At 36.4% G+C, this 12,023-nt stretch overlaps 2 protein-coding genes across 2 annotated transcripts; both read left to right on the top strand.

Moving 5' to 3' along the window:
- The first annotated feature begins 4,159 nt into the window (after positions 1-4,159).
- On the top strand, positions 4,160-7,890 carry spon2b (spondin 2b, extracellular matrix protein). Its single transcript, XM_046848800.1, has 6 exons — positions 4,160-4,317; positions 4,821-5,064; positions 5,266-5,489; positions 5,811-6,002; positions 6,094-6,277; positions 7,116-7,890. Exons 2-6 carry the CDS (start codon positions 4,836-4,838, stop codon positions 7,301-7,303), a joined length of 1,017 nt encoding a protein of 338 aa, XP_046704756.1. The 5' UTR covers positions 4,160-4,317; positions 4,821-4,835; the 3' UTR covers positions 7,304-7,890.
- Positions 7,891-8,010: 120 nt separating this feature from the next.
- Positions 8,011-11,447, top strand: si:ch211-255i20.3 (transmembrane emp24 domain-containing protein 11). Its single transcript, XM_046848801.1, has 5 exons — positions 8,011-8,387; positions 9,295-9,389; positions 9,470-9,595; positions 10,863-11,009; positions 11,113-11,447. The coding sequence occupies exons 1-5, from the start codon at positions 8,258-8,260 to the stop codon at positions 11,260-11,262; spliced, it is 648 nt and encodes a 215-aa protein (XP_046704757.1). The 5' UTR covers positions 8,011-8,257; the 3' UTR covers positions 11,263-11,447.
- The last annotated feature ends 576 nt before the right edge of the window (positions 11,448-12,023 follow it).

Genomic DNA, 12,023 nt, shown 5'->3' with positions numbered 1-12,023 from the left:
CCCACCGTGAAGTATGGTGGAGGATCTGTGATGCTGTGGGCCTGTTTCTCTTCCAAAGGCCCTGGGAACCTTGTTAGGGTGCATGGCATTATGAACGCTTTGAAGTACCAGGATATTTTAAATAAAAACCTGATGGCCTCTGCCAGAAAGCTGAAGATGGGTCGTCATTGGGTCTTTCAGCAGGATAATGATCCAAAACATGTGGCAAAATCTACACAAAAGTGGTTCAGCAGTCACAAACTCAAGGTCCTCCCATGGCCATCTCAGTCCCCAGACCTCAACCCAATCGAAAACCTGTGGGGCGAGCTAAAGAGAAGAGTGCATAAGAGAGGACCCAGGACACTGGATGATCTAGAAAGATTGTGCAAAGAAGAATGGTCAAAAATCCCTCTCTCTGTGTTCTCCAATCTTGTGAAATGTTATAGGAGGAGATTAAGTGCTGTCTTGTTGGCAAAAGGAGGTTGTACAAAGTATTAACATCAGGGGTGCCAATAATTGTGGCACACATGATTTCAAGTTTTTTTTTTTTTTCTAAATGTGTGATTTTTTTTACCACCAAAGTAATGTACTTAAATAAAAGGTTGGATTTTTCTCTTTTTTTGCATTTGGGTTCTATGTTGTTTAAAAAAAAAAGGAGAATTTTTTGAAGTCCACGACCACATCTTAAACAGGGGTGCCAATAATTGTGGAGGGCACTGGGGGTACCTTGCAGAACTATTAGCACCCTTAAAAAAATGAGAAAATATTTTTGTATGAAGTGAACATTGCACAGAAATATTTCATATTTTCAAATAATCAACTGAGAAACCTATTTCTTTAGATAATTTTTAGAACATCAGAATAAGAGGAAAATAAACTCAGTGACATTGTGCCTGGTTTTTGCACTTTAGAAGCTACTGAGCTTTTGGAATATTACTGACTTTCTTGGGATGTTGTAAACATGCAATTTATTCAGAATGGGGCAGTGGGTGCATCAGCAGAAAGGGGATCGGTCAAACCAGCAGGTAATGGATGATGATTCTCACCTGTGCCTTATTAATGTCAGTTTACTTATGTCTGTCTCTTTGTGTTATCAGTAACTGCTGTAACCAGAGAGAGTGGCTGAGTGGTTCATACCACACACAAACAAAGACAGAGTATGAACTCGAAATTGACAGAGCAAAAGCTGCATCTGGTTCTGTTGAGCTGGTTTAGATTTGTTGAGTTTTTAAAAGTGCACTGGAAAGCAGGGCCTGAATAAATACAAGCCTGGAGCCCAGCTAATGTTCAGCCTGTGTCCTGAGTCTTCCTTCTTAGTCTCACACGCCAGGGTTCTACGGTAGTTCGAAAACTAGGATTTAAAGAAGACTTCCATGCCACCATTAAAGTCTTTCCACTTGTAGAGATTAGTAAATCTCCACCAAACAAAATCAATTACTAGTTTACCAGCTCAATGAGCAGCAGCTTTGCTTTAAAGCACTCATGCTTTGCAGGCCCAGAACATCTCCATGCCCAATGCCACATATAAAACTTATAAAGATGGCCTCCACAAATTACTCAATGGCTGTAACTTATCCCACTGCAATCAAGGGAATCCCAGCTTGTCACCCAGCATTTGTTACCATGTAAACATCTGGGCTGCAGTCTTCCAGTACAAAGCGGATGGTCTTGTAGCATGTTGACCAACAGGCCAGAAAAACTGTTAGTGCTACCTGTTATCACAGCTTTTTGGAATCCCTTACATGCAGCAGCTGGGGGACAACCACAATGTGAAATATTGGACAGGTTTTAGCATTATCACAGGTACTACATTAGCTTTACAAAGTTCTGAGCTTTGCAAACATTAGCTTCACAAAGCTCCTTCTTACAAACCACAGGAGGAGCTGTGACAGGAGGTAAATCCAAACGTTGTAAATATATGGTAAATCCAGCATAAATTATACTTGTCCCCTGTGGAGATCACATCTCACCATCCCAGAGAACACCAGTTGCCAGGTTACAAGGGGAACTGATGTGGTTGTGTGTAGTTGTTGATACTGGTTACCTAAACACAAAAAAAAAGTATATGCAGGGTTATGGGAATAATCAAGAGTTCCACAGTGTTTGTAACAACACATTCGTGTTGGAGCCCAAATTTGATGGGCCAGTCTGTTTTTGTGTATACTTCAAAGTCAACAAATTATCTTTATTTTGATTCAGACCCAATGCCTTGCATTGATCAACTGCTTTATTGGTTGGGGTTCAATCAAGTGGTATTGGCACATGCCTTCGACTTTAATACATGTTAAGGAATGTAACAGTAGGGGCTTTTTCTCTGAGATATCAGTATGATGCTGTACACACATGTTGCACACACATAAAATCTATTTGCACGTTTAAACAGGTTGAACTTTTACTAGGAATTTGAACAATAAGCACAATCTACACCCACACAATGAAGAGGATGGTGGAAGAGCTAAAGGGGCCCCAAAGAATGCTGTTTTAAAATTGCACAGTTTAGTTGACAAGTTTGGAAGCCAACTATTAAGAGCACCTCCAGAACCACATGCTGTTTGGAAGAACTGCTTACTGTGTAGACATACACCTTATTATCACAAATGTAGTTTTTGCCCAAAACCCATACAACTCTATTTGTAGAATCTGTTATTTGCTCTTGCTGTGTCCTTGTTTTAATAAATATTCTGTTTGTAGCTTGATATGATTACATTTTTACCTCAAAGTTCTGTGGGGAAGATGGGCACCTGATGTTACCACCTTTCAGAATGGCCACAGTTTATTACTGAAAAAAGTCAACTGTCTTTATGCTTCATGCAGGGAAAAATATTCTTATTTTTCTGTCTTTACTTCTTTAAATGAATGGTTTTCAGTTCCTTTTCTTTGTACTGAGCAATTTAAACATGTCATTTTACTATTTAAACATGATTAGCCTACTGTTACTGATCATCTATAAATGACTTTTGACTAGCGCAAGCTATAAAACTAACAGCCTGTGTCAGTTATGTTTGTTGGCAGGGAATCTGATTGACAGGCTTTGTGACTGGAGGAAATGAAAGTAGAGCATGCAGTGTTTTATATGTATTGCAAAGTGTTATTTTTACACCAAGATTTTATACTTGGTCTGTAAAAAAAAATTCTTCTAGGTCTGGATCTGGACCAGAATCAACCTACTGAATATCACGGCTGTAAAATATGGCAATGAGTAAATTGATTTGATGCTTTGGAGCCTGGTGGATTAAAGGTGTAAAGCTTCAGAGCAGGGTGGATTTTATTAAAGTTTCACTCCAACATCTGGGTCCCCCTGCAAGGAGGTTCAAACTTGGCCATAGATAGAGCTTTTAACATATGACCCAACCATACATTCATTTTAAATACGTCCAACTATGATACATGTTGAAAAATCACCACTGTTTTACAAGCCAGCGAGGATTTCTATAAGGGTGTAAATACTAGCCCACTATTTTATGTTATTCTTCTAATACATCATTTTTTTTTGCATATCTTCATAGTAATTATGTTGGGTACCATATGTGTGTGTGCATATTTTGGCCCCATTCTGCAGTAGTCCCACACTGACCACATGGAGTGACATTTTACACAGCTTGAATGAATAATCAGAGATGACTGACACCAAATGACCTCACAATGACAGAAGCATCACACCACATGTCCATCAAATCTATTTTACAAATCCATGAAGCAAAAATGACTCACAGCATGTTGTATATTAAAGGTTTTTAAATCCAGTTCTTTCTTTTTAAAGAGAACAATCTGAAGTATAGAACACACAGACACACGCATCTTACTGGAAATGAAGTGCTAGGAAACTAGAGATAGATTGTTAAAAGGTTGCCAAAACGTGAGCATGTGGAAGCAATTGTGGGTGGCATGCGGGATCATTTAGCTTAAGGGTTAGTGGCAGTACCTACACTGCAGAAGCAGAAGCCAGGTCTATTTCCACACTCGATTCAGCACACTCCACCCTTCTCACTCTCCGTCTCACTCTAACAAAAGACAACACAGCTCTACACTATGATTTCCCTCAAGCATTTCCCCAGGAGGAAGACAAAAAAAAGAAAAAAAGAGTCTCTCGATTCCAACTATGACATATTTAACTGCAGTTGCGTGCTTGTGAATGAACCCTGCATGGAATTGTAAGATGAAGGATGGAGCGCTCGTTTTTGGGAGGGGTCAGGAGGTTATTGATATGGTTAGACTGAAGGGTCTGTGGAAAAGCATAAATAGCTGAAAGGCGTGATCAAGTCTCGCAGTCTCTCTCAGACAGCCCAGGCATAGGTGACCTCCACTTCTGCAGAAAGCTCATCTGTCTCTGCAAAGCCAGTAAGTAATGTTCATGATCTGTTTAATCAAACATTCGGTAAAAATCTAAATTCTTTTTTTATACTCAAGACAAATTTACATATTCAGCATGTTGCATGGATATATGTGCCCTAATGTAAATCTTGCAAAGGAGACTCTAACACCACACCATGCTTTTAAGAGTGTATATTTAATATAGTATACAGCCAATAAATGTTTTTTGCTATATAAAATATATAGGTTTATAGAGAATGACCATAGATAGATAGATAGATAGATAGATAGATAGATAGATAGATAGATAGATAGAAACTGTGTCTGGTATGCATATTTTGAAAACGTAAATTGTTTTGCTTCCAAACCATTGCACAATTTGTACAAAATTGGTCTTCAGAAATTGTGTTTAAATCTTCGGTAGTAAATATAAATTTAAAAGTCAAGCACACTTTTAATTGAGTCAGATAATTTATATGTCTGCCATATGTGACAAAAGCTGACTATGTTTAATCTTAATATTCTGTTAGAACACTATCACCACCATGGAAAATATGAAAGCCATCTGTATGAGATGCTTGCTGTGGTGCTTCACCTTAATGGCAACCGAATTTAGTGGAATCGCCACCATGCCTGTGAGTGCAGTTGACTCGATTTGCACTGCACCATCAACAGCTAAGTACAGATTAACATTTACAGGCAAGTGGAGCCAGACAGCCTTCCCCAAGCAGTACCCCGTTTACAGGCCTCCTGCTCAGTGGTCTCCACTGATTGGTGAGTGGCATACTCTAAATGTCAAGCTATTATTATTCTCAGGCATACTACAGCTATAAGTGAGAACACTGTGAATGCTGTAGCTAAGTAAAAAACATTTTGCTCAATTATTTTATATGTATTTTTTACATTGTTTGATTACAGTTTACTACATATTTATAATAATACTGTATTAAAAAATGATTCTTATGATGTTTTTAGGAGTATCCCACAGTTCAGACTATCACATCTGGCAAAAAAACGAATACGCAAGTAACGGGGTGAGAGAGTTCTCTGAAAAAGGAGAGGCTTGGACTCTGATTAAGGAGGTGGAGGCAGCTGGGGAGCGCATCCAGAGTGTATATGGTCTCTTTTCTACGCCAGCTGTGCTTGGAGGTTCAGGCCAGACAAGCACTGAGTTTGAGGTGTATGCCAGGCACAACTTTGTAAGTTCAAGTCGATATATTGTACAATACAAAGACACACCTTCCTTTTTATAATTTTGGTTTATAAGCTATAAAGTCAATAAAAGCAAATTTTACACTATGTTTGAAAGGTGTTATACATTACTCTTTCAAATAAATACACAAAAAAACTGTAAAACTGCATGCAACTTCAGCACCAACTCACATGGACCAAAAAGACAAAGAATATTCAGTTTCAATGGATGCATATCAATAGGATATCATTTAAAATGATGCATGTCAAATCTTTATTGCTGCTTTCACGCTTTAAAATGCTACCTTTATTCTGTTTTTGTTTCACAGTTGTCTTTTATTATGAGGCTTGTCCCGAGCCCAGACTGGTTTATCGGTGTAGACAGTCTAAATCTTTGTGATGGGGATCGCTGGAAAGAAAACATTAGCCTTGATCTGTTTCCTTATGATGCTGGCACAGACAGTGGCTTCACTTTTTCTTCACCCAAATTTGAGACTATTCCTCAGGACAAAGTCACACAGGTAACTACAAGAAGACAGACTATCTTTCTCAGTAGCCAAAGTCTAGATCATTGGCCACATCTCAATCTGTTTTTTTTCTTTGTGTTCCTAGATAACATCATCATTTCCAAGTCACCCTGTTAACTCGTTCTACTATCCACGTCTGAGACATCTTCCCCCGATTGCCAAGGTCACACTCACCAAGATTGAGAGAAAACAGATTTTTAGTTTACCGATTGCGCCTACACAATCGAATCAAATTCTCACTGGCAACGAAATAGTCGAGTCTCTTATAAGTAAGTAAATTATAGGATATTTTAATACCTTTTTTTTTTCCACAAATGGATTAATATGCAAAATTACTTATTCCAACTAAGGAACAGACAACAAAATTCTTTCCAAGAAGTTAATTTGTTTAATATGCTGCATTTTAATCGAATAAATCTAGTTTTACTGAAATATATACTGCAATTAGTTTAAAAGCAACTCATGTTCTTTGGAGAGAACGTACGGAAATCCAGTTTGGGCTTGTAGCATATTGTGTCACTGAAAAAAAGAAGTAAAAAACCAACATTTACCCATCCCCATGGTGACCAAAACAACAAATCCAAACAAGATTATGGGGGTCGGTCCACTTGGTAGTTTTCTGCAACTCAGCAGTCACGAAGAGTTGATCATGGAAACAAAACCTAATGTCAAGTCCAGTCATGCTTGTTTCGTCATGTGCCAACCCTCTGTTTTCCCACTTTTTCAACAACTTCAATATGTCATAGTGATCAATGTTTTACAAGGCTGTAACTTGTGGATGGGTTTCGTTAAAGAACCTTTGCATAATATTTCCCATTTGGTTTTCATTATAAAGGGTATCTAACAATTTTCAATGAACATTTTGTTTTCAATTTAGCATCTGATGGTGGCAAAAAGGGGATCCACATATTGTTTGATTTGCTGTATGAACTATGAACAGCAATTGACAGACTCATGTTATTTATATAGTATCAATAAACAAAGTAATGCATAAAGCTACTTATCGAACACATCTAACAGAAAACAGGGCACTTTTTTTTTTTTTTTTTTTGCAATAAACGTTTTTGACTTCATGATTCTAATATTTCTATTGTATTTGTCCTTCAGATACACCTCTTGACTGTGAGGTGTCTGCCTGGTCCCCTTGGGGTTTATGCAAAGGTGAGTGTGGGACGGAGAAAAAGAAAGGCATTAGATATCGTACACGCTACATTCACATAAAGCCTGCTAACAACGGCTCTGCCTGCCCACCTCTCGAGGAGGAGAGAACCTGTTTACTTGACTCCTGTGAGTGAGAGTCTGTGACATCACATCCATCATTTCCTATTTTACCTTTTCCTTTTTTCAAAGCACAATCCGGTTTGGACTACAGATTCACAGTGACAAGACAACGTTTATAAAAGCTATAATGTAACTGTATATGTGTTTCAGGGTTTTTTTAAGCAACACTACTGCTTTGCTCCCATTGAGTTTGTCATACACGTTATGTCCTACATGTTATGTATTATAGAAATGTCTTCTAATATTGTGATATTTTTGTTTGTCCACCTTTACATTAGCTCAATATATTTCACTGGAGACAAAAAAAAGTGTGCAAAGGACAGCAGTTTATTATCTATTTGCTATAATGATATCTATATTACAATTTAGGTGCTATTAAAGACTTTTTTTATGTTGAACGTATGGAAAATTATCGAACTTATATGAACTGGCGCCCCCTGGTGGAATGATTGAGCGCTTACACTTCAGTATCAAGTCATGTACTCTTAGAAAGGTGCTTACTTGTTTCTAATGTGTTTTGTGTGGTAAATGTCTATGCATTCAATGCAATAAACTGTAAATATCAATTGTAAATATAAACAAATAAACTGTTTCCTGTTAACTCGTATGTCACTGCTCATAACCAAACCCAGGCTTTTCACCTTTAGTGATTACTTTCTTTTTTTTTTATTTATTAAAAAATGTACAAACGTACAAAATTCCTAAAATAAAACTATAATTGCATATCATTATACTCTACAAAGCAGGACTGTGACTAGGTTACCCGTTTGGGTGCTTTATTATCTCTAAACTTGTGGTCTTATCGTTCTTTTAACCTTGTTTGAGTAGCACTAAGCTGGGCAGGTGGACATTTCACACATTTGCTCTCATGCTCACACACACACAGCTATAATACAGACATTCTGAACGTTTCTTAGTATTCCATTAGTTTAACTATTTTTCATTTTGAAATTATAACAATAACCACCATGGGTTTAACCCGGACCTGTTTTCTGATATCATGCCTGGTTATTTCGACTCTAGCAATGTTCTTTGATTTGTCACAGCACAGGGAAAAGTGTATAATCGAGGAGATTCCTGGGGACACCCTTGTTACAGGTGAATAACTTTTACGGAAACTGTTTTTTATTCGTTTGTTTTTTACAATATTCAACGTATCTTCGATTCATTTTGAGCTTTCACCTCCAGGGTATAGTACTGTTACACTGTTATAGTCACATGGCTGATGCTGTGCATTAGGAATATAGGTAATAGAATAAATATAGCTATTTTTGTGCTATTTTAATATTATATATACTATACTAAATACTATAGTGTATTTAAAGCTGATTTTATTAGACATACCACACAGAAATAACAATAGTTCTAAATAGCAAAGTAATTTACTACATTTTATATGTTCTTTAATGTTTTTTACATATAGTTATAATAGTTATATAGTATATAATGTATGCCAAAACTATGATACAATAAAAATATATCAATATTAATGTTGTATTTTCGAGTGTATTGCTGTAACATAGAAACAAATCGAAATCTTGGAAAGAAACAGTCTAAACATGCACTGGTGCCACAGGATGCATTGATCTGATGACAGTATCAATTACACATTTTTTAAATAAATAAATAAGAAAACCAACTAAATAAAGCCTGCTGTTTAAAATAATCAGCTACATGGTGGTGTGATGCTTAAAGTTAATTACTTTCTAATAAAGCATAGCTCAAAATTGCTTTTATATCATCAGAGAAATATAATATAATAAGTCATAGTAAGTAAGTAATTTGCGAATGTAAACATTAATGCAAATATTAATATATATAGTCTCTCTTGCTTGCTCACTTGCTTTCTTTCTTTCGTACACATTTTCGTGAATGTTAAACACACAATTCTTCCTAATACGATTCACCATAACAATTGTTTTTAAATCAAGGATCAACAGTTAATTCAGTCAAATGAACAAAACAACATTACAAAGTCAAATATGAGGTGTTGTCTTCCCTCCAGGATATATCTTATTAGAACCCTGGGATAAAAATCAAGGCCACTCTCCTCACTCACACCTTGGATTAACTGTCACTGTTAAAGACCCTAATCTTGAGGTTGGATCTTTTTTCATTACATGGTAAATTAAATGATCTTCTTTTTAAACTACTTGACTACATTGAGTTAATGTTTTCAGGTATTGCTGATGAAACGATTTGGGAAATATGGAAAATTCACCTTTACATCCCATGACTCTGGTCAGCATTTCCTGTGTGTAAAATCAAACATGACAAGATTCTCTACGTTTGCAGATGAGCGTTTGGTAAGTCAGACCAAAACTGATTGTAAGTGACCTACATGACTGTATACATCACAATATTTCTTCCAGGATCTGGAAGTTGAGTCAAGTCAATTGGACTTTGATTAAAACTTTTCACTACTCATTTGAGCAGCTTCTTCAGTCTGAGACAAGGGAAATAGAAGAGAGGTACATATGGCACATAAAGATACATAAGGTTACTGTAGATGGTTAAATTCGAGAGGAGGATTTGTCTATTGTTGTCTATTGTTTCTATTTATGTTTCATTTCTTAAAATGGCTACAATTGCCACAAACACTCTAGTGTCCATCTATTAACAGCCAATAACCTCAGTAATAATAGAGTGAATATAGTGAATATCCAGTATCATCCAGATAAGGATGGGTTCATCTTTGAACTGGGTTCTTCTTAAGGTTTCTTGCTTACACAATATCCATGAGTTTTAAATGCAATGTCTAAAGGATAATGTCTACCTTTTTTTCCAACCCCCAAATGTTGTCTCATGGAGATTTTCCCTGTCATGGTCACCTCTGGGTATTTTGTTTCTTAATATAAATCTACAGCCACATCTGTAATGCTGCTTTATAACTATGCATATTGTACTGTATGAAGTGCTACACAAACACACAATTGAAATTAATTGAAATAACTGGCACTGTTGTGTGGCAATTATTTGTGTGTGTGTGTGTGTGTGTGTGTGTGTGTGTGTGTGTGTGTGTGTGTGCGTTTGTTATTTTTATTTTGGCTAGACTGGTCTATTTCTGGACATGTCATACAGGGTGGGCCATGGAAAAGTATCCCGCCTCCGTCACCAGACAGACGGACAGTCGGCAGACAGAGAGCAAAGAGTCTGGCAGTAGTTTATAGTTTGGCTAATTTTTCATGGCCCACCCTACTTCTAACACTGTTCACCTGACTGGAGAATCACCACTAGGTGGCACTCTTACAGAGATTTGTGTAGAACTAATTGCAAACCATGAACAGAAGCAACAAAGTGAAAAAACATGAAAAACAATCATACATACAATATATTGCTGGTCCTATTTTGAGATGTATATGATACCACTGAGTGAGCTGACTAAAACATTATATTGTATCGCTCGTTACTGACAGATGCTTGTAACACTATTGTTTGTTTCACGTAAAAAATATTTCTTATTTTGCTCAAGTTTTGATTTGATGTTAGTTTCACTGGAAATTCACATGATAGGTCTTAGTGTAGCGCAAAATATTTACATTATAAATGAAACCTTACTGTATCCTTGTACAGAAAGTGCATTTAGATGTGCAGATGGTTGAGGAAACCATCGATCCCAGCGCTGCCAAGACCAAAGACACCTTTGAATCAGTGGAGTTCAAAATCAAGCACCTGATGGGCCAGATGCAGTTGATCAGCAAGCAGCAAGACTTCGAAAGGGTAATGATGGAACAACAAAAGCAATTTTTTTCTGCCCACATTGGCAAAAAGTGTACTTAGTGCAAATTGAATTGACTTTGCTTTGTTGAACTGTTAATCACAGGAACGTGAGGAAACATTTCGACAAATCAGTGAAGAAACAAATGGAAATGTTTTGTGGTGGGCAATAATCCAGACCTCATTACTACTCACTGTAGGATTCTGGCAAATGAGAAGCTTAAAGAATTTTTTCATCAAAAAGAAATTGGTCTAACAATTATATGACTTAATAAGAAGCTACCTATGATCAAGGCTAGCATAACTTCCAAAGATTAGCCGATCTTCATTTATAAATCTTTATTATATGACTATGTAGAATTTGTATTAATACATTAAGTGTTATTCTTAACTCTGCTTTTGAGGTCTTGACAAATAAAGTCTTATTGCTGTACATTCTTACTGCCTAGTTATTGTGGCTTATTACTAGGTATAGTGGATACAAAAAGTACACACAAATTCCCTTTATGTTTCTTAAAATGTATAAAACCAAGAGTTTTTTCCCATCTTTAATGTGATAAAGCAAACAACAAAATTCAAATGAAAAACAAATATAAATCTCACTGTGGGGATGCTGTGATAAGATGTTTTGTGGCCAAAAACAATCTGACAAAATGACCACATTATCACAACACAAACAGATCCAACAACACATTATCACAACATAAATCCAACCCAACGAGACATTTTTACAACTTAAAAGTAAATCTGTAATATATGCTATCACAACCCAAGCACAAAGGCAACTACACAAATTCAACAACACAACATTATTACAAAACAAACAGAAATCCAACAACACAACTTTATCGCAACACAAATCTAAAACCAACAACACATCATCACAACTCAAACAGAAATCCAACAACACAACATTAATTCAACACAAATACAAATTTAACAACCCATTATCTTAACACAAAACCAAATCCAACAACACTACATTATCACAACACAAACCCAAATCCAACAATGAGA

This window comes from Silurus meridionalis, chromosome 5, assembly GCF_014805685.1.
Source record: "Silurus meridionalis isolate SWU-2019-XX chromosome 5, ASM1480568v1, whole genome shotgun sequence".
Taxonomy (NCBI): domain Eukaryota; kingdom Metazoa; phylum Chordata; class Actinopteri; order Siluriformes; family Siluridae; genus Silurus; species Silurus meridionalis.
This window is presented reverse-complemented; position numbering and strand designations above follow the sequence as displayed.